This window comes from Aegilops tauschii, chromosome 2 (genome assembly GCF_002575655.3).
Source record: "Aegilops tauschii subsp. strangulata cultivar AL8/78 chromosome 2, Aet v6.0, whole genome shotgun sequence".
Taxonomy (NCBI): domain Eukaryota; kingdom Viridiplantae; phylum Streptophyta; class Magnoliopsida; order Poales; family Poaceae; genus Aegilops; species Aegilops tauschii.
This window is the reverse complement of record NC_053036.3, coordinates 93,208,989-93,228,321: the sequence shown is the minus strand read 5'-3', so window position 1 is coordinate 93,228,321 and position 19,333 is coordinate 93,208,989. Positions and strand designations below refer to the sequence as shown.

The window sequence follows — 19,333 nt, the reverse complement described above, 5'->3', positions numbered from 1 at the left end:
GTGCTTGCCTATATCAGTATCAGTATGTTATTAATTTAGTCAATGCCATGCTAGTGATTTATTCACGGATTATTAGTCGAAAAAATGCCTATTTATTCAGCAAAAATAACATGTGATCAATGCTTCATCCTGTCCACGGAATACAGAGTGCTTTTTCCATTCCACCCACTCGTAGTACAGTTTTACAAATGAATACTTGGATCTTGGCAGAAATCTTTACTTTCCACAAACTTATGAGGAAAATGAACATTGCTTAAAATCATTTTTACATAGAAAGATTCAACAGTGAATTTGCCATCAGCAGTAACATCCATCTTACAGTGAATTTTTCAGGAGTGATTCGATGGTGGCAGGGGTGATTCGATGGTGGAAGCAACAAAACAAATTAGCAAACCACACGTTTCCTTGTAACTGTTAACCAGTGATTCCCCCCTGATTTCCCCAGATTCTTACTCAAGTTGCTGGGATCATGTCAGCATCCGGGACCAACAGTTGCATCTAATTACTAGCCAGCATCCATCACCTCCATCTCATCGTCCGCGTGGCAATACACGTGATCCGCACCCTTCAGGCGCGAGGGCCACATGCCCGCGCGCCCGGCCATGCACGTTCGTGATCCACAGTTGGACAGTTCTCACGGTGGTTGGGATACATCAACCCATGATTATACATACGGTCGGGACCTTGTTGTCCGTCCATGCATGCATGGTACTGCTGCTAGGGTATAGCATAGCACCGTGTACATCAGCCGGTACGGTACGGTGGGCCGTATCGATCCAGTAGTTGCGAGCCGTCAGCGTCAGCCATAACACCTCGCAGCAGTAGAGCATATCTGCTGCTTTTTCTCTCGTTTTGTTTATCTTATCAGAAGAACAGAATGAGTCCACTGGCTCTATCCGGAAAACGTATAGGAGGCAGGAGCTATGGCTAACCGGTGAGGATGGAGACGGCTCTTATTATGAAACGAAGCAGGTACTGTACCACCCGTTGTTTCGATGTCGATGATAAAAAGTTGGCTTCGTCGTGTACTGTTCCCTCAGAACAAAGGAGATATGCAAAGACTGTAGTACTGAAGCTGAAGTTTTTATTTCACTTTTTTTGCTCTAGATTCTTCAGGCGGGTGCACATCTCGGTAGACGATCGATATAGTTTGCCAGCTTTGTGCTGCATCCACTTCTGGTTTGTAAATTGTAATTTAGGCAACAGAGACTGCCCACCCGAAGCCACCCTGAATGTGAAAACAGGGCCAAGGCAAGGCAGCAGGCAACAGCAGCATGGAAGCCATCCCAAAAATACATTGCTTCCTTCCACATCCTGGTTACTTATACATCACATTCTTCCTTCAGTCCCACTCCAACCACTAGCCAGCCCAGCCGTATACACAATTGAATTGAAAGCAACCAACATCACCTCTACCAACAATGGCAAAACAGGTAAAAGGAGAAAAAGAAAGTATACTAGAGAAGGACTCCAGCAATAGCAGCGACTGTCATCATTTGGCCGCCCATATCCCTTTTCTGGACCCCTTCTTGCTCATCTTCACCACCCTCTGCTTCCGGCCCCCGGCGGCCTGCTCGTCCGCGTCCCTCGTGTCCGGCACTATCGTGACGTCGACCCTGACGATGTGGTGGTCCGACGTCCCCTTGGAGGAGACGACCGTGTAGGACCCCGGCACGAACTTGTAGGGGGAGCTGGGCGACGCGAGAATGTAGTCCACCCTCGTGCCGTACTTGCACGTCCCTTGCACGTCTGGGGTTTCAGTTCAGTGTGAAATTCAGTACCAAAGCAACACAGCAGACATTGTTCCTTGTAGTAAAAACGTGGCATGTCAGTCTGTCTTACCTTGGCCTTTGGCCACGACCACCACGGCCTCGCACTCTCCGGCGAAATCCTTGGCGTCCACGTACTGCTTCCCCTTGAGGTACTTCATCACCTCCACCTTGGGCGTCGGCTTGCCGATCTCCTCGTAGTACTGCAAAATGCAGACCAAAGATCATCAGAATTGCCTCATAATGTCCAAGGTTTCCAAACCATTCGGAGAAGATTGAAGACCTTGACGATGTCGGCCCATCTGTCGGCGGAGTAGTCGGTGCCGTCGAGCGCGTTGAGGCCGCCGGCGAGGATGTGGGGGCCGTCGACGGAGCGGAGCATGGCGTCCACCTGCTTCATCCGCCAGCTCTCGTCCAGGTGGTCCAGGTGCGTGCAGTGGAAGTTCACCTCCCCGGCCCGCGGCACCTCGATCGTGGCCCTCAGCACGTTCCTGCATGCGCCATCACACCTCTTCAATTTTTCACCACCTCTCCACGATAATCAACCGGCATTCAAATGGTGGCAGGGCCTCAGCTACGTTCAGACAGCAACAGAGGCCGGGGAATTATGCACGTTCTGCTTTCGACCGATTATTTACTACTATTATAATTAGAGATTTCGTGATCACGATATGACACGGACATAAAACAAAAACGCAGTGAATTACTTGTCGTGGCTCCCGTGCATGGCCGGGAGTGGCTGTCCGTGGATCCGAATTGAAGCCGCCGTCGCCCGGAAAGGGCCTGCCCAGCTACTCCGGACTGTTCGCCGACGGCGACGCCGCGCTCTCTAACCGCCGGTCTAACCATGGATCGGGGGCGGTCAGTGTTAGCTCAGGATTTCCGGTTGATCAGTCACGGGGAAAGCTACCAAAGAGAAGAGAAAAAGCATGGACCCTCGTCGCCGGCCGTTTGCCCTTGGATTGTGGACGCTGTATGGAGAGAAAGAGAGTGTGTGCGTGTGTGGTGCCAAGCGCCAAGGGAGCTGTTTCACCTAATCCATGGCTTGGTACTAAACTAATAATCCTAAACAAAGAGGCAGTTTAGCTAAGTTGTGGATCAAGATGTGTCATACTTACTCCCTAAGCATCTAGCCGCTTGTCGGACGTGGGGTCGGGTTGACTCGCGCTAGTGGCAGGTGAGGCCCGGTGCCTACTACGTACCACTTTTGGCTCGGAACACGGGTCAGCCGGGACACTGCCCGGCTAAGCAACAAGAAGCTTCCACCGGGGAAAACAATAATACTAAAATGAGCAGAAAAAGGAGAAGAAGCTTTAAGGTTATGTTTGAATTACAGGAATTTCCATGGAGATTGTTTACTAGTCCGGGCGTGCGCGCGGGCGGGCAATAATGCCGGGCGGAACAGCTCGACGGCGCACCGGCCACCGGGTCCGGCCGGGGACGCATGCAATGCACAACTACCGTACGTTCATGCCAAAACGAGCAGCTAGCTGGTACTAGCAGGAGATGCTGCTTGGGTCGAAAAGGACGCCGGTGGCACCGACGAACGGGCGCCACTGTCCGGCAACAGTCGCCGGCCTGGCATGGCCAGCGCCACACGAGCCCTGGTCGGGCGCAAGGACGAGGCACTAATGTGGCGCACTGGCGACGTTTGACTGCGGGCCGGGCGTGTGCGTTCGTTTGTTTACAGTGGAAGAGGATGGAACATTCGTCCGGACCACGACGTGACCCGCAGCCCCGAATCCGATGCAGGAGCAGAAAGGAGCGACGCCGGAGGGCGGCTGACTGACTCACTGACCTGAAGTCGGACTGGTCGGCGACGCGGAGCGCCTTCCAGCGCTTGATGGGCCAGCGGGAGAGCACGGCGTTGCCGTACTCGGGCGCCCAGCTCTCGGCGAACACGTACCGCATGCCCAGCGCGCCCGCCAGCTCCGACAGCGGCCGCATCCCGCGCTCCTCCTCGGCGCGCACGTTCTGCAGCCCGATGATGTCGGCGCCCGTCTCCCGCAGCACCTCCTCCACGCTCCGCCGCCGGCTCGCGTCCAGCCCGCCCACGACCACCTGATGCTGCAGCCGGGACTGCGGCTTCCGGGCCCTCGGGCTGCCGAGCTTGCCGCTCCGGTCGAGGGAGATCTCGTTGTCCTGCAGGTTGATGGACACGCGCGCCTTGCTCGGCGCCCGCGACAGCAGGCTCGCCTGCGCCTTCAGGATCCCCTTGGGCCGCGGCCGCGCGCCCGTGCCCGTGCCGGCGCCGCTCCGGCGCGCGGCCTCGCGCTCCGCTCCCGCTTCAGGGACTGCGGCCACCGCGGGCGCCATGGAGAACAGCGCCGCGTTGAACGTCGCCACGCGGATGGTCACCGGCTGCCGTCCCTCGCCCGGCGCCGACCCATCAGCACCGCCGCGCAGGGTACCGGCCTTCCTGCTCCCGCCGTTGCTGCCCAGCCGGCGCACGGTCACGCGCGCCTTGGGCACCGTCGCCGCTCCGACACCGGCCGCAGCGCCAGCCCCAGCGCCGCCTTGCCGGCGCCTGCGCGTGCGCGGGTGCAGCGCGCGGAGGCCGGCGAGGACGCGGCGCAGCATGTGCCTCAGCGCGGCCACGAGCATTCGACGCCGTGAGTCGCGATCGACGCGACGGCGCAAGAAAAGCGCGCGCTCCCGCCTTGGCTTGCGTTTGCGTGCGCGGCCGGTGTCGTGCTGGTGAGCGCGGCCGGGGAGGCAGGCAATCTTTGGCTTGGCGTAATATACTACTCCCTCCTCTACTTACTTCATGGCCGGCTAGCGACACGGGGAGGCGACGGCGACGGCGACGGCTCCGCGTGCCTCTGCTGTGGAGGATCGCTTCGCTGCCGTCACCGGGGGGGATTTTGTACTGGTTAGCTAGACAGACGTCAGATGACTGTGGTCGCGGATTATTCGCACGTACTAGTGCGTACGTGGACGTGGTCACAAGCGAGATCCGCTGGTCGCTGCAGGGTCGTCGTTTTCCTGTGCCATCTTCTCCACGGTATCTTCCTCCTCTGCCCAACCGCAGTGAAGTGGAGGAGCACGCAATCCCGTAGCAGAGTACACTAATTACAGAACCAGGAAAAAATAACAGAAAAGTTTTCTTTTGCGCACAAAACAGAAAAGGTTTTTGATCTGCTAAGATGACCAGGTGAAGTCCGATAGGAGCATCTACAACCGGGCACCTCAAACCTCTCTCATACGGCCGGTCGGACGGCCTGGTCAATGACCGGTCAAAAAAACAACCCGGGACGTCTCAAATGGGCCTCAAACGCCCGGACTGATGGTTGGGTCTCACATGAAACACTTCGAAACCAGGCAGTCCGAAGCTGGTCTCCTTCATCGCCGTGTGGCGCCGCTCCGGCGGGCCGCGTAGTGCCCTAGCACGGCTATTTAAGCCGACCGCCGGCACCGAAACCCTACCCATCCACATTCCCCCCCCCCCCCCCCCCCCGCCCCCCGTCCGTCGTCATTGCCACTTCCTACTCGTTGTCCGCCACCAGTAGTACCCATGCCTCCATGCCGCCGGGTAAGGAGCTACCCGTATCTAACGCCGGAGCGCCGACTGCAGCTCCATGAGCAGATCCAGGTAAGGCCCGAAACCCAGATCGTTGTAGGGCTACCTCCGGACGAGGTGGATCCAGAGGAGGACTTGGAGGAGGTTGCGGAGGAGGGAGGAGGAGGACGCGGAGCAGGGAGGAGGACGCTGAGGACGCGAAGCATGACGAGGAGGACGCGGAGCAGGGTGAAGGACGCTGATGACGCGAAGCAGGAGGAGGAGGACGCGGGGGACGCTTGAGATGCGAATTTGCAGGCGGAGTAGTAGGCAATCATCGATTCCCTCCCGTCAGAATAGGCGACGGATTCCAAGCGCCGTCGTCTACAGAAAGCGAAGGCGGAGCACGCGGCGGAGTCGACGAGATGCTTACGTTTAGAGCAACTCCAACGGGCCGACCCAAACGGACGACGCTTTTGTCTGCTTTTTGTCCGTTTGGGTCGGCCCGGTGGACACAAACGTCCGGCGCTGTGTTTGGGTCGGCGCGAGCGCCCAACGCTGGTCCGACCCATTTTGTCGGCGCGCCAAAAAAAAGTTTAAAAGCATTTTAAAAATAAATACATGCATTTAATTAAATATAAAAGCCGGCCACGAAGGCCGTCGAAAGTCCACATTGCATTAATTAACATAAAAAAACACTAAAAACTAGACGACGCGCTGCCCTAGGCGTCCTCGTCGGCGGCGGCGTCTGTGTCGGGGCCGATGAGGTCGATCAGCGTCGGCGCAGGGCCCGCCCAAGGGAACGCCGTGTTCCAGAGGGCGGCGATGTCGGGCTGCGCCGCCGCTACCTGGGCCTGGCACGCCTCCTCTTCGGCCTCGCGCTCGAGCATCTGCAGGCGCTCGCCCTCCCGGCGCTCCTCGGTCAGCCGAACGCGGCGCCAGTGGTCGAGGTAGGCCGCCTCCTGCTTCTTCGTCGTCCCGAGCCAGATCGGCGGAGCTGACCCACTGGCGCACTACTCCGGTCCAGGAGTAGCGCTCGAGGTAGGCCAGCTCCTCCGGCTTGGCTTTGGGCGGGGTCACCGGCGGCACGACGCAGTCGCCCGCCGCGGAGAGGGCCATGGCCTCCGCCATGGCAGCCTGGAAAGCCGCCTCATCCGCCTCCCTCCACCGCTCCTCCTCCTCGCTCTCCTTAATGGCCGCCTGGTAGGCGGCCTCGGCCTCCTGGTCCTCGTCGCGGACAACGAGCGGGGGCAGCGGCAGGCTGTGGTCGACGCCGCGGACGCCGCGTCGCCTCGCCTCCTCGTGCTCAAAGGCGAACCATCGAGCCCAGTTGGGCGAGTCGCTGGCGTAGTGCGGTTCGGCGCGCTGCTCCGGCTTCAGCAACGCGCGCCGGCGCCGCACCTCCTCCGCATGGGCCCTCGCCGTCCGCGGCGCCACCGGCACTAGGATCCTCTCCGGATCCAGATGCCAGTCATGCGGCAGCGTCGCGTCGGGGTACGGCAGAGGCACGCGGTGGTGCCAGTGCCACTCGGCCTGGTGCACCGGCACATTGATGCGCGGCCTCTGCCGGGGAGCGCGCGGCGGCGCGGGGAGGGCGGGGGAATGGCGGGCGGGGGCCTTGCCCTTGCGGCTGCTGCCGATGTTGGAGAAGAAGCCCATGCTGGCGGTGTCGCCGTCGTGGGGCAGGGGTGGCCAGATGGGGACGAGGTGCGAGTGGCACTGGATGAGGATGGCCCCGCCGTACGCCCGGCTTATAAAAGGACGACCACCGTCGCTGAGGCGTGGGCCCAGGGTGGGCGGTCGTCATAAATAATGTTGACCGTCGTAGTTGGACGGCCGCCAGGTGGGACGCGGCGGACGGCGAGGAGACGCGTGGCGCATCTGCGCCGGCGCATTCCAGGTGCAATTTTGGGACGAAAATGGGTCGGTGCGGACGTCGGGCGGACACGATTTGAGTTTGGGTCGGCGCGTTGGGCTGTCACTTTTGTCCGCGCCGACCCAAACGGACGCGGGGGGACGAAATGGGTCGCCCTATTGAAGTTGCTCTTATGGATGAGGAGGAGCAGCCGGAGCCCTCCTACGCACCCATCTACTCGACGCCCGACACGTACGTCGTGGACATCTTCGATAACGAAACTTTGTTTAGACTAATTAACTAACTCGACATGTAGAAAATCTTTTACATGGTTCATATATTCAAGTAGTGCACGTGCGTCGTGGTGTATGTACTACATAGAAAATCTTTTGCATGATTCGTATGGATTTAAAGGTGAAATATAAGGTATTCGAATGCATAGCATCAAATATATGGTGTGACCGGTCTATGTCTGTAGACGTGTCCGATAGCGTCTGCGTGCGTTTGAGAGTATGTCCGAGTAGACACTCTGATGCACCGCCCGCATGGAACACGTACACGTTTGCTACAAGAAGAAGAAGAAGCAAGGGAAAAAAGAATCGAAACATGGCGCTGGCACTACAGTTTGGCCGATGGATGGACAGCGGTGGCGGGCGGCCCCCGGGCGTGCCGGGTCTTTTCGGCGGCTCCAACCACTTCCACGAGCCGCGAAATGAATGCCGAGCCGACCGAGCCCGATCCACTCCCTGCTCGGGCATAGTGTCAGGTGCGGCGATCGCCTCGCCTTTTCCTGATCACGGGCGATCGAGCCGTTGCGTCATACGCGCGCGATACAGATCGAGAACCGTACGCTGCTGTACGTACATACTGGGACACTTGTCGTACGTCGAGTGGCCGGCTGCGCGCGTGTTGATCCGTACCAACTTTTCGTATTTGCGTGGAGATCGAGTGGTTTGTGATACGACGTTGACACGGTCACGCTAGAGTGTGGAGTAGTGGTTCGTGTGGGGATTAGATGGCTGGTAATTATACTATGTTTTATGGATGGTGATGATCTCACTGTGTAATTTTGTAAGTGTGGTCGCTGACTAATCACTGACCGGAAAGGACCGTGACCACTGACTGAACAGAGGCGGCCGGCCCATACCGTACTGAGCAAACGATTCTCTATCTCTGGCTGAGGGCATGTACAACGTAAGTCGTAAGGTGAGCCACGTTTTCTGAGCAGGTGGTAGGGGCTAAGTTTATTGGCTTTGCTCCATTGTTATACTCAACTAGTGATTTCCTTCTTTGGGGGCTTGGGGCCGGGTCCGTACGTTGACCTCACGCACCTGCCTCGGGTTTCTTCTGGAAGCGAGCGGCCATGGTGGACGGACGCATGCTTCTTGTCAGCGCGACTGCAACTTTTGCATGGCCGGCGGTAGGTGTAACCGCGTCGCATCGTATCGTGTGCATCCCCGATCGATCGATCTTTCCCGGAGCAAAAGCATCCCGAGCCCTTCCAGACTAGTTTAGTTTTGCCGTTCCAAATGCGGGCGGCATCGGTGTCACGCACTCCTGAATCCCTGCACTCTCAAGTCATATATATTTACTACAAAACCCTCTACCTTTGCTTCCAATAAAATCTTCCTCAAAGTTTCCAACAAAAGATCGGGCCATACAAAACTCAAACAGTAGACCAACCAACCTCTCGCACAAGGGAAGACGAAAATACAAAAAACACTGTACAACGCCCGCAAGCTCGACCGCTTTCCGGCTTTCGGGAGAAAAGCGTGTACGTAGTAGACGACGCTGCCCCCTTCCCCGACGCATTAGGAATCAGATTAAGCTCATGGATCAATCAGTGCCAATCATGGTGCCATGAGCGGACGGACGAGCTAGTCTTCTTTCACCGCAGCGTCCACGCCACCGCAAAAGCCACTCCATATCTACTCTAGCTGCTACCCGTAGCAGGTAGGTCTGGAAGGGCCGGACCCGGACGCGTGATGTCGATCGACCGGGAAAGCTCACGGGCTCGGGGAGCAAAAGCGAGATGGACAACGAGAGGACCTCGGGTGCTCGACCGATGGATCCGTCGACCGTCATGGCGACATGATGCATGCACGCGCGGACAGGGGGAAGAGGACACGGGCCGTGGCGAGGATAGGGATCCAGCACGTGAAGAAGCAGGGCGCGCGACCTGAAAGTCGAGCGAGCCGCACGTACTTTTTCCCCGACGGCTCCACCCGCGACGCCCGGTCCGTCGTTCGATCACCACCGTGGTAGACTAGACACAGCCCCACCACCGACGAGGTACCACGGCGTCAGAGGATCGCACCAGCAGCCATGTTGAACAGTGGGCAGAGGCCAGTGGCAATGTGGCATGCCACTTTCTGGCTCCGCTCAATTATCGATTTGGATTTGGTCTGTCGTGTCAGGGATATTCAGAGGATACTTCTGATTTCTGAAGATGGCAGCGGGTTGCTGCTCGCGGCAGAGCGCATCGGTGCTGCCATGATTGCCCCGGTGATCAACATGTACTGATCATCCATGACGTCGCTCGTAGCACGATCCAGAGTCCAGGCTGCTCTCTTTTTTAGCTAATAACACATGTACTACTACTCCAGAGTATCATTATCGATGTGGATCATTCCATAATTATTTGGGAATCATAGCAGTTGCGGACACTGCTAGAGCTGACAAATGCACTCGGGGCGACGGCAGACCGGTGAGAGCAGTTATGTGTCGAATCAGGGTTATCTTAATCGTAGCCATCAACTTTGTGTTGTGGATCAGGTGATGTTTCTTAAACGTTTTTATATGTATAGGTCTCATGGCAATTTTGAAAAGTTGTCCTAACAAATTTAAGATGGAACTGCTAGCTATTATGTATGCTGTTGGACTCACTTTGTATGTGCATGAATGGGTTTGCACCACATCAATGACTGGATGTTAGAGCATCTCCAACAGGCGCCGAACACGCCGCGCGCAAAAAATTGCTTTGCCGCGCGCCCATCGCCTGGTTTGGCGCGGCGCGCAACGCTGGCTCCAGTAGCCGCGCTAAAATGCAGCGCGCAAAAAATGCAGCGCGCGTGACTCACCGGGGCATTGCATATATGGCATTTTGAACACAAAATGAAGTTGAAACATTCAAAATGCAATGAACATGACATATAAAATTTCACACAAACAAGTTGATGAAGAAAAGTTCATGTCCACAAGTTCAAAATCATGCCCACAAGTTCATCCAACCAAGTTCAAAATGCAAATCAAGTTCAATACACAAATGAAAGACACATCATTCCTCGTCCTCGTCTTCGTCCTCGTCCTCATCTTCGGAAGACGATTCTTCCGCCTCCGAAGATGAATCTTCCTCACTCTCCTCATCGCGCACCGCATCACGTGAAGCTCCGACGGTGTTGGCAAGATCTTCAACGACATCTTCATGGGAATGTGTGCGAGGAGGCACATCGAAAGACATTCCGCCCATGGCGGCCGGAGGTGCACCCATGCCTCCCATGAGAGAAGCAAAACTCATGCCTCCCATGGTGGCCATAGCGTCGGGGGGTGCTCCAAAGCCAGCAATGCCTCCCATTGCACCGCCCACGGTAGCTCCGAAGCCACCCATGCCACCCATGGCGCCGAGGCCACCGCCACCCATGGCACGAACCATGGCTCTTTTTTGGATCAAGACTTCTTCACGGGCAAGATTGACATACTCCTTTTGCGCCGCATTGAGGTTAGATGTGTCCAAGAAGAACTAGTGCTTCTCCCATTCCAACAATCTAGTTCGCTCCTCATTGCTCACCTTCCTCTCCTCCAAAGCCACCTTCCTCTCCTCGGCCGCCACCCTCCTCTCCTCGGCCGCCAACCTCCTCTCCTCGGCATCTTGGTTCCTTGCCATTTTCCTCACCTCGTTGGCTCCTTTTCTTGCCTTCACAATAGCTTCCATAGCATTTTTTAGCTCATCATCTCCTTTCCTCTTCTTCTTTTCGATTTTGTCTTTCTTGCACCCATCCGGTCGCTTTGGCTTCGAGTATGAAACCGAGTTGGGTGTGGGGCTTCTCTTGCCGTCATCACTTGATGCATCATCCTCCTCCTCATCATCATCCAACTTAATTGTTCGCTTGCGTTTGTTGCTCAAATGCAAATCATCCAAATCTTCACGCTTCTTCCATTTCTCATCATCCTTCAACATGTTATAGCAATGGGGCAAGGTAAAGACCCTTCCTTTCTTGATCTTCCCCTTCTTGGTTGTCCTCTCCTCTTCTTTGAACAAGTTTTGCGCAATGTTGTACTACATGAAAACAAAGCAAGTTAGCACCAACAACAAGTATGATGAACATGTATGAAATGCCACTTACTCTATCGTCCTCATTTGTGCCACTTGGGTTCAACTTGTCAACCGCCTTTTGACAGGCCGCCCACCTTTGACAATCCGAGTTGATTGTCGACCATCGGGGCCGAAGTGATCTCTCGGAGCGGTCAATTCCACTCAAGTTGTGAACATCAAAGTGTTCTTTCATCCGCCCCCAATAAGCATCTCTACTTTGATCACCTCCAATGGATGGATCCCTCGACACTTGCAACCAAGTATTGCATAGTAAGATGTCATCGACGTTGGTGTAATTGCCTGCTCTTCCTTTCGGTGCGTCGACAATGCCCTCACCCTCCTCGCCCACCTCGAACTCATGGTCTTCGAAATGCATGTCATTGGTTTGAGACCAATGCGAATTGTTGGAGCCAACACCCATCGTTGACATGTATGCATCATCATTGAGACTACAAAGTTTTTTGAACAATGCAAATAAGCTATCTATATGTGAATGCATTGAAAAAATAACAACAACAAAATGAAAAGTTGGAATTTGTTTACCTTGGGGGCATTTCGTCGAACATGTTGTGCGCGTCGGCTGCCGGCTCAACGAGTGAGCTCGCCGGCGCTTCGGTAGCCGCCGCGCCCGTCGCACGCCCTGCAATCTTCTTCCTCTCGCCTTCGAGGTGCCGGAGCCGTCCGCCGCCTTGTTTTTCTTCGCTGATGTCTTGCCCTTCTTTGGTCGCGCCGCATTGGGGAGCTTTGAGGAGGGGGCGGCGGCTCGGGCCGGCGCCGGCGCGATGCCACCCGCCGCCGAGGTCATCCGCGGCGGCATGAAGAGGCCGCGCGCGAGGCCGATGGTCGGAGGAGCTCCGGCGGAGGCGAGGCCAACGCCACCCGGGCTAGGGTTTGCGGCGGCGGCGGCGGCGGTGGAGGGGTCGCGGCTATAGGATGGGGTGAGCGGGGTGCCGGCGCGTGCGTCCATGGGGTGCAGTTCGCCGGCGCCGGCGCGCGCGGGGCGTAGAAGGCGGAGAAGAGAGAGTACAGTGCGAGCGCTCGAGTGTGCCGCGTGCGGAAGCGGGCGCCCCAAATACACCGCGCGCCCAACTCCTTATACCGCGCGCGCGGTTATTGCGTGCCCGTTGGAGCCACCCGCCGGGTTGCGCGCGCGTTAAACTGGCTAAATTTGCGGCGCGACGCTTGTTTAGCGCGCCTATTGGAGATGCTCTTAGAAGCATCTCCAGCAGTAGCAGATGCTTCTAAAGTCATATGTAAGGAGAAACTTTTCGTTTTACGGGATTAACTAGCAGATCCAAAAAAGATTAATCCCTAAAATATGAGCCCCCCACCCCACCCCAAGAAAGAAAAACAGCCGACCATTCACTCAAATTAGTAAAGGTTCCGATTAATAGCCAAGTGTATATTTACTTTTTTACTATCTAGTGAAAATAGATGGCCCAATTTAGTAACTCGACACCACAACCAAATAGTATGCACCACATAGAAAACAAAACGATGCCATTAGCAATGGCTAACTTATTTAAGTTGCTTGTATTTTTTGAAATAGGCTTTCACCCCACTTTATAAATAAACCCACCATCACGTCCCATACAAGGTTCAAATATAGTAGAGTAAAATAGACTGTTTGGGTATCAGCAGAAACACACCCAAAAAATCATGAAAGAAAGAAGAAAAAAAAAGGCCAGCAAGTGACCACAGTCTCAGGAGACATGCGGAGAGGCAATACGCCGTGTGTTAGTAGTCGGCGCATCAATCATATGGCCCAGGCAAGGAATTTCAAGATTGAATCTTAGGCCCGTCGAAAGAAAGACCCGCTCAATCACCATCTTATTTTGCATCATCCACAAGGTCGACGCTAACACCACAAGCACCAGCCAGAAGAGGCGTCTCCTCCTCCCATGCTGGTTGGCACGGGTGTGAAGGAACACGGCCAGATCCGGGGCCTCCCATGCAGGCCCAGGAGCCTAACGGACAAAGCACGACAAAAGTCTTGCCGCCATGTAGGAGAAGAGGATGTGAGTCCCTGTCTCCAGGACACCGCAAAGAGGGCACAAACCGTTCCCAGGGGCCGTGTCACTTAATCACCTCCGTCCCAGATGGGAAGTGGGTCCCTCAGCAATTTTCATGCAAAAATCTTGATCTTCAAGGGCAAGGTCGCTTTCCATAGAGGCGTGGCCCACACAGTAATTGATCTTCGGCACAGGGCATTATAGGCCGAGCCGACCGAGAAAACACCTGAAGGTTCCAAATGTCATGAGGCGGTGTCTTGGATAACCCGTGAGCACCGGCGGGAGGGCAGCCCACAAGCTAGCCCACTCTATGGTCTCCACCTGCCCAAATGATCGTCGAAACAAGACGTTCCAATGGCCATTGTGGGCAGCCGTGGAGACCAACACCATTAGGTTCGGGTAGATGGCAAACAATTGAGGAACCCCCTACATAACAAGGCTCCATCTAGCCACGGTCTAGCCAGAAAAGGGTCCCCTCCCCATTGCCAATGGAGGACAACCCAGACGGATCTCTTGCTTGATCCATTGGGGGACCTCCAGAACTAAGATCCCTTCGTACGAGAATAAGCAAGTAATGGTTGGGCCCTTAAGTACTTTACTTGGATAAGTTTTAACCATCCCCCCTTCTCTCCTAATGACCCACCATACCCACCACAACATAAAACAAACGACTAGTTGGGCTGGTCCTGTTCAGTGTAAGTAAACCAGACGAAAACCCAGAAAAAACTAACCCGTTGAAATGGCATGCACAGTTAGACAAATACATGGAAACAAATAAAATGGGATTATTTGTGGCACAAGTTTGATTAAATTGAGTAAGAACTAGCAATTGGCCCGTGTGTTGCAATAGATTCGAAGTAGAATAATAATTTTCCACTAAAAATATACTCGGGCTGTTTTGATGAGGTGAGGGAACGGGTGTGGTTGGTTTCAAGATACTAAGGCGTTTTCTACAAATTGGAGTAGAGAAGTGGGCTATTGTTGCAAAAAGGCCACAACTTACCTCACAGTCGTTAGATACAGATCTATTGGTCAGAAATGATGAATGGCAGACACACCATCATCACCAACTGAGAATTTTATAGGAGTAGAGATATGAAAATTGCTAAATAGGGTATTTTACTATCACAAACATGAAACTGGGGATAAAAACTAAAATTCACTTTTAACTTAATACAACCACAAAAAATGTTTGCACATGGGAGGCCCAAGCCGACCAAGACAGTTGTTTGTTCTTTCATCTTTTGTCCTTTCAACTCAACTCGCATCATGGACCAAACTGACCCGAACTTCCTGCGGTTTAGCACAAGCAATGAACATATTTTTAAATTTGGAACATTTTCAAATTCGCAAATATTTTAGAATTCATGAACATTTTTTTAAATTCGGGAACATTCATGAAATTTGTGAACATTCTTTGAAATTCAGAACTTTTTTTCAAATCCGAACATATTTTAAAGAAGCAAGGAAAACAGAAACAGAAAAAAAAACACAAATAGAACCAAAAAAAAAAAAATAATAGAGGAGCACAGCCCCGCATATGGGCCGGCCCAAAGTTAATGCGGGGGCCGAACCCTGGCTGCGCGTTTCCTCTCTATTCCCCTGCTCGTCCCCGACCTCGGCCGCTCGGCTCCTTTTTTTGCCGGCTCACCGCCTGCCTCGGCGAACGCCGCCGCCCGTCGCTGCCTGCCTTTTCGTCGCTAGACGCCAAGGAGCTGCCCCTGCACGCCACGCCCGCCCGGCGCTCAGCGCCACCGCCCCCCCCCCCCCCCCCCCCCCCCTACAAGCCGCCGCCCGCCGCCTGCCGCCCAGTCTGCTCTCCGCCGGCTCCGGCACTCGGCTGGCAGCAAGGCTGTAAACCTGCCCGGCGGCCAGCCTTTAGGCCTATCTGTGGACTTGAGAGGTAAACTGTTCACTGCGGCACTGCCCATTCTCAATTTCTGATTTAGGGATTGCTGTTTGTTGTCGACTTCATCAATAAGGTGGAGGAGTCAAGTATATTGCCTTAACTAAACAATCAGACTTGCTATCTAGTACTAGTACATGAACACACAGTCCTGTGAACACATACAAATAATTTTGCTATCCAGTACATGAACACCTGATCAGTGACATAATAATGATCTATCTGATTGTTTGCCACTCTAACAAATTAACAATGCCACATAGCCTTCTTCGAATTTCTCAAGGTATATATTATGTAGACTTCTCTTATGCAAAATTTACAATTTTAGTATGTCTGTAAGACCCTATTGATCTATTTCTATGTGCTATTGGTAAATTAAATAGAATGCTGGCATGTTTCCTAAAATCAAACTTTAGGACGTTGGCATATGTCATATTTGTTGCCAATTTTTTTTAGGTGGACCGCCCTGTTTTAAAACCCTAGGTCCGCCACTGCTAGCGTGAGGACCAGTAGCCACGGATCTACGGCCGACGATCGGATCAAGTTCTAGTTCCAGTCCATGGATCCAGCCACGATCGCCAGGACCAGCAGCAGCTTCAGCCGCATCAGCATCAGCGAGCCACAGATCTACGGGCCGCGGACCCTCAGGGACGAAGGAGTTGTCAGAAAAGAGGAGAGGGACAAGCTTAGATGGGCCCTCCTTGCCAAGATTGAGAGCTGCTACGGGCGGGTGAAGCTCCTCCGGGGGGTCTTCGACGCCGGCTTCTGCTTCGGGCTCCTATATCCCATCTCCAACATCGTCGCCGGCGTCTCGATCGCCGGTGCCATGAGCGTGGATGACCCTGACAATGAACCCGTCCCCGCAGCATCTTTCCCGAAGCGGAGAAAAACAGATGTGATCGGGGACATGCACCAGCGGTCGCTCAACGGCCTCGTAGCCTTCCTGGCCGCCCTCTTCCCCTACCTCACTGAGCCCAAGGCTATGTGGTACCTCAACAAAGAAGAGTTGGATCCCCTTGTTGCCGCCCGCCTCATCATCCAGCACCGGGGGATGGAGCAGAGTTTCGGGTTTAAATCCGACACCACTGCCGCCGCCGTGGAACTGGCCCTTAGATGTGCTGCAGCTGCCGCCCAGCACCCGTGCCCGAAGCAGTTTGCGTCAGCTTGGAAGCTGCTTTCACATTTTCTTGGGAGTGTCGCCACCGTGCTATCAGGCCCATGTGTAACTTTCGATCGTTTCCAGTCCGCTGAAATCATAGATATTCTGCTCAAGAAACATCAGCCATCAGATTTCAGCCTTGAGAAATCATGGGATCTTGCCTCTTGTCGTCTACTCAAGCTCAGTCCTGACCTCTTCGGGGAGGTGATGGGATTTCCTGAGCGGTCCACTATGAGGCGAATGCTGCTCGCCACCATCCATGGATACTACCTGCAGGCACTAGCCCGGCTGCCCAAGGAGAAGCTGCGCTCTCAATACCACCACAGCCTGCTCCAGGCCGGCCACTGCTATGGTCCACTGGACCCTGTCTCCAACATCATCCTCAATACAATCTGGTACAGCCAAGCCTACCCTCTAACCAAGAAGGTTGACCTAGAGGCAATCAGCACAGGAGGCCTTTTTCGAATTGCAGTCAGATCCTTCTATGGCCTTGTCTCCTTCCTGTGCACCCGCTGCGCCACACACCTCTCGCCGGACCAAGCCATGCAGCGACTGCAGGCGTCTGGGGCCGATCTCCGAATCGCTGATCCTAACCACCTTGATGATGATAACAATGATGATGCTATGGTATCTGCCAGTGTCGAACAAGCCTATGCTGCAGCTGCAGCTGCTGCATTTCACCCCAAACCTCGTGACCAGGCAGAGCTTCTCCGACCGTCTAATCCAATGTTGCGGATGGCCTCGCACTATCTCAAGGATGGCGGCAAGCTCTCCGGCATGGACGCTGACCATCTTGCCGAATGTTTGTTCTATTCCATCAGCGAGTTGGAACAAACTGAGCACGCAGAAACAAACATCGAGGCGGTAAACAAGTTGACCTACGGAAGGATGGATCGACTCATAAATGACTTCTGGAATGAGCATGCTGCAGTCGTTGGAATGGTGAAATCTTTAATTGACGTATACAGCCGGCAACCTGGGGTTGGTTTCTTCTAGCATGATTTGGATTTGTTCTCGCTGCAAAAACAATCTGTACGTGTTTCAGATTAACATTCTTTGTCTTAATTGTTCTTGTTCAGGTACCCAAGTACGAGTTGCATCTTATCTGCGGTGTCAATAAGTATGTTGATGGCCCTGTGTACACGGGTCCTTTCACTCGCATATATCATTACTCCCACATCAACTTCCTCGCTACCAAATCTGCCGGTGCACCACCAACGCTATTCTTTGCTGAATGCCGCAATGATGGCACTCAGACTCAGGAGATGGGCTGGTGCTGCCCTGTCGACGTACCATCTCCAGGCACTGGAATGCGGTCATTTTCCCTTGCGACTTAGCATTTTTCATCAATCAGATGTATAAATCTCTGCTATTCAATTATTAAATTTACAATCTGTGTTACCTGTCGGTCACCCCTTGCAACAATGGTGGATTTCTCCGACAGTACACCCGTCCTTCCTGAATAAGTAGATTTAAGTTGCTAACAGTTGGCCTAGGGCAATCCCCATTTCAGTTGTCCATCGTTGGAACACTGCTTTAAAACTTTCATATCTAAATAGCTAGCCCCCACTAATCTATTTCTCTCATGCCAACTCAGCATGCAACATGCAAACATATGCATGAGAATTTCCATTATATTATGCATTTTCAGTTTTAGTTTGCATGTTATTACTCCAAATATTCATTTTCCATATAACCATATATCATTGAAGCATATATTGTAAAAAATTCCCGCAACAACGTGTGGGGTATCATCAATCAACAGGATATTCTCACTGACCTTCCGGGTCTACAATTTTATCCAAATACATGCATGCATCAATCCTTCCTTGCATTATTTATGTTTTCATCGTTGTTTAGTAAGTACTCCATCCAGTAGCATGATAGCATGATGCGTTCTGATTTTTGTATGTATCCGCATATAGCAGAACAAGTCCGTTGCCCGTACTGTGAGTATGCCGGGAGCAGGGTTGTGCATCCAGCACAGGGGAGTTTCGTTGGACGTGGCGTGGAGCTTGAGAAGATGTGGGGCGGAGAAGAACTATATTCAGAAGAGTATACCAATGACTGCATCATAGCGTGCAGCCGTGAGCCGACTTACTGGGTGGATTATCTGGAAGACGATTGCATCTATCGCAGCTATCGTCTTGATGGTAGCGATGAAGGGGAAAAGATGATCTTAAAGAAGGGGATTCCTGACGCTGAAGAGATGAAGTACTTAATAGAGAAGGGGTTTCTGATCATCGAAGATGATGGTTTGTCCTAAATAGCGCATGCATGCATCAATCACTTCTATGTATATAATGCTAGAGATAACACCATGCATCATTGTTGCGCTCATATGCACTTGTATGTATGCTCGAGAAAACACAGTTTATGATATTGTGCTTGTATGCTTAATGTTGCCACTCCTGTTGGCATGTTCTACGTAATATTTACTATCCTGTGTTTTCATGTTAAGACTTCTTGTCGTTGCTGAGAATTTTGTAATGAGTTGTAGTGACTTACTAGTGGATGACTGGATGATTCATCCTACTAGTGGCTTCTTTGAGCAATGACCGCATGGCAGAACCAGTCCGCTGCCTTGAGTATGACAAATGTTGCGCCCGTTCTCGGTTCTCTAGCTGTAATGTTGTAATGTTGCCGTCCTCTGTTCTCCAAGTGTAATGTTGCGCCCATCCTCTGTTCTCTAACTGTAATGTTGCGCCCATCCTCTGTTCTCTAACTGTAATGTTGTAATCTTAATGTTGCGCCCGTATGTAAAATGTTATGACTCCTGTTCTACATATAGTATTATATGTGTTGTTTTCATTATTAAGTT

At 53.3% G+C, this 19,333-nt stretch overlaps 2 protein-coding genes across 6 annotated transcripts; one reads left to right on the top strand and one right to left on the bottom strand.

Annotated features, from left to right (window-relative positions):
- Positions 1-1,277: 1,277 nt before the first annotated feature.
- LOC109731851 (uncharacterized) lies at positions 1,278-4,560 on the bottom strand. Its single transcript, XM_020291029.4, has 4 exons — positions 3,568-4,560; positions 2,053-2,260; positions 1,843-1,972; positions 1,278-1,749 (listed from the first exon to the last, which is right to left on the bottom strand). The coding sequence occupies exons 1-4, from the start codon at positions 4,371-4,373 to the stop codon at positions 1,493-1,495; spliced, it is 1,401 nt and encodes a 466-aa protein (XP_020146618.1). The 5' UTR covers positions 4,374-4,560; the 3' UTR covers positions 1,278-1,492.
- Positions 4,561-15,227: 10,667 nt separating this feature from the next.
- Positions 15,228-18,972, top strand: LOC109731849 (uncharacterized). 5 transcript variants are annotated; one of them, XM_020291027.4, is made up of 3 exons: positions 15,359-17,493; positions 17,592-17,868; positions 18,438-18,972. In XM_020291027.4, exons 1-2 carry the CDS (start codon positions 15,913-15,915, stop codon positions 17,847-17,849), a joined length of 1,839 nt encoding a protein of 612 aa, XP_020146616.1. In that variant the 5' UTR covers positions 15,359-15,912; the 3' UTR covers positions 17,850-17,868; positions 18,438-18,972. The 5 variants fall into 5 exon arrangements, 4 of the variants coding, with proteins under 4 accessions (XP_020146616.1, XP_020146615.1, XP_020146617.1 ...); XM_020291026.4 differs by having other exon boundaries at positions 17,592-17,827; positions 18,441-18,738; XM_020291028.4 differs by having other exon boundaries at positions 18,441-18,548.
- Positions 18,973-19,333: the final 361 nt, after the last annotated feature.